The sequence below is a fragment of the Aureococcus anophagefferens genome, assembly GCF_000186865.1.
Source record: "Aureococcus anophagefferens unplaced genomic scaffold AURANscaffold_17, whole genome shotgun sequence".
Taxonomy (NCBI): domain Eukaryota; class Pelagophyceae; order Pelagomonadales; family Pelagomonadaceae; genus Aureococcus; species Aureococcus anophagefferens.
The window spans coordinates 152,032-153,774 of NW_008705577.1; the positions used below are offsets into that span (position 1 = coordinate 152,032).

A 1,743-nucleotide genomic window follows, 5' to 3' on the forward strand; every position below is an offset into this window, starting at 1 on the left:
TTACGGACGCGTTCAGCCCGCTCTCGCCCACGCCGGATCGATGCGGCCGGTGCGGCCCAGCGCGGACGCTGTCGAATCGCTGGAAGCCGCTTCGAAGTCCGGGTAAAGTCATGCTTTTCGTCTCCGCGTCGACGTGAAAACCAAACTCCTGCTGCGTGCCCAGCGCCGCTTTGACCACCAGCAGCTCCGCGATTCCGTTTTCAAACACGTGGGCGTAGCGCCCGCCAATTTGGTAGTCAGGCCGCTCGCTCAGGTACACCTACGATCATCGCTCAGGCAGAGTACTCAAGCGGGGCGCCGCCACCGACGCCGCGTCCGTAGAACCCGCCGCCCTGGCTGTGGCGAGGGTCCAGGCCGTTCGGATCGTCCAGGACGGCGGAAGCGCGCGTCCGGCCCGTGCCATGAAATAGTAGCATTTCGTTCGCGTCTCCTTCATTGCGGCGCTTGATATCGTGGCGGCAGTCGCGATAGTTCTTCCACTGCAGGCGATTCATCACGCGCCAAACGCGCGCGAGCCGCGCCGAAGGGCATGTCTGGCGGAGCCTCGTCGCGATCATGCCGATCTCAGCAGACTCGAGCGAGAGTTGGGCATATTCTGTCGTCTCCCACCACGCGGCGTCGCCGTCGTGATGCTGCGGACCCCATTCCTCCGGGAAGAGCACCGAGGGTCTGCTGGATCTGGACATCGCGTCGGCCGGCCCAGCTCGACTCGCAGCTCTTTTACCTCACGAAGCGCGCTTCGCACACAAAGTTTCCCTAGCTGCACCATCACAGCATGCCGAACTCATCGAGCGGCCCGTCGACGCCCGGCACGGCCAAGGCCGACGCGCTCCTCGCCGAGGCCGCGTCGGCGACGGCCGACGAGGTCACGGAGCTGCCCGACTTCGACAAGGCGCCGCCGACGGCGGAGCCGCCGAACATCAACGACGACCCCTGCATGCGGACGCTGTCGCGGGCCGAGAGGCGAGCGGAGGAGGCGAAGCTCCGGGAGATGATGCAGGCCGCGAAGGAGGGCCGCGACGGGGGCACGCGGCTCGAGTCCATCGACGTCGACGCGGCGGCGTCGCCGTGACCGCGCGCGCGCGGCTCCAGAATGTAACCCCGGATGTGCCCGCCGCGCGCCGTCGGTCGTTCGTCGGGGCGAGCCCGCATTATACGACGGGGCGGGGGCGGGGGGACGTGGGTGTGCTTGTATCTTGTGCTTGGTGGGGCGCCGCCCTCACGCCGCGGGGACCGCGGCGTTCGTCGCGTCGCGGAGCGGCGAGGGCGCCGCGGGCGCCCGGGCCTGGGCGAGCGTCGCGGCGAAGGCGTCGGGGCTGATGGTGATGGTCTTGGTGACGTTGTGCGTCTTGTAGACGCCCGTGAGGCGGTCCGCGAGCTCGAACATGTTGTTCCGGAGCGAGATGATGACGAACTGCGCGGACCGGCAGCGGTCCTTGATGTAGTTGGCGATGATGGACACGTTCTTGTAGTCGAGGGCCGCGTCGATCTCGTCCATGACGTAGAGGGGCGTGGGCTTGTAGTGGTGGAGCGCGAAGACGAGCGCGAGGCTCGAGAGCGTCTTCTCGCCGCCCGAGAGGTTCGCGATGTTCTTCCAGGACTTCTTCGGCGGGCGCACGGAGAAGACGATGCCCTCGGAGAAGGGGTCGAGGGAGTCGACGAGCTCGAGCTCCGCGTCGCCGCCGAGCGTGATCATCTGGTACATCTCCTTGAGCTTGAGCGTGATCGCGCCGAAGCCCGCCA

At 67.2% G+C, this 1,743-nt stretch overlaps 1 protein-coding gene across 1 annotated transcript; it reads right to left on the reverse strand.

Moving 5' to 3' along the window:
• Positions 1 to 1,219: 1,219 nt before the first annotated feature.
• On the reverse strand, positions 1,220 to 1,705 carry AURANDRAFT_65793 (hypothetical protein; the record flags this gene model as incomplete). Its single annotated transcript, XM_009040951.1, has 1 exon — positions 1,220 to 1,705. The coding sequence occupies one exon, from the start codon at positions 1,703 to 1,705 to the stop codon at positions 1,220 to 1,222; it is 486 nt and encodes a 161-aa protein (XP_009039199.1).
• Between the last annotated feature and the right edge of the window lie 38 nt (positions 1,706 to 1,743).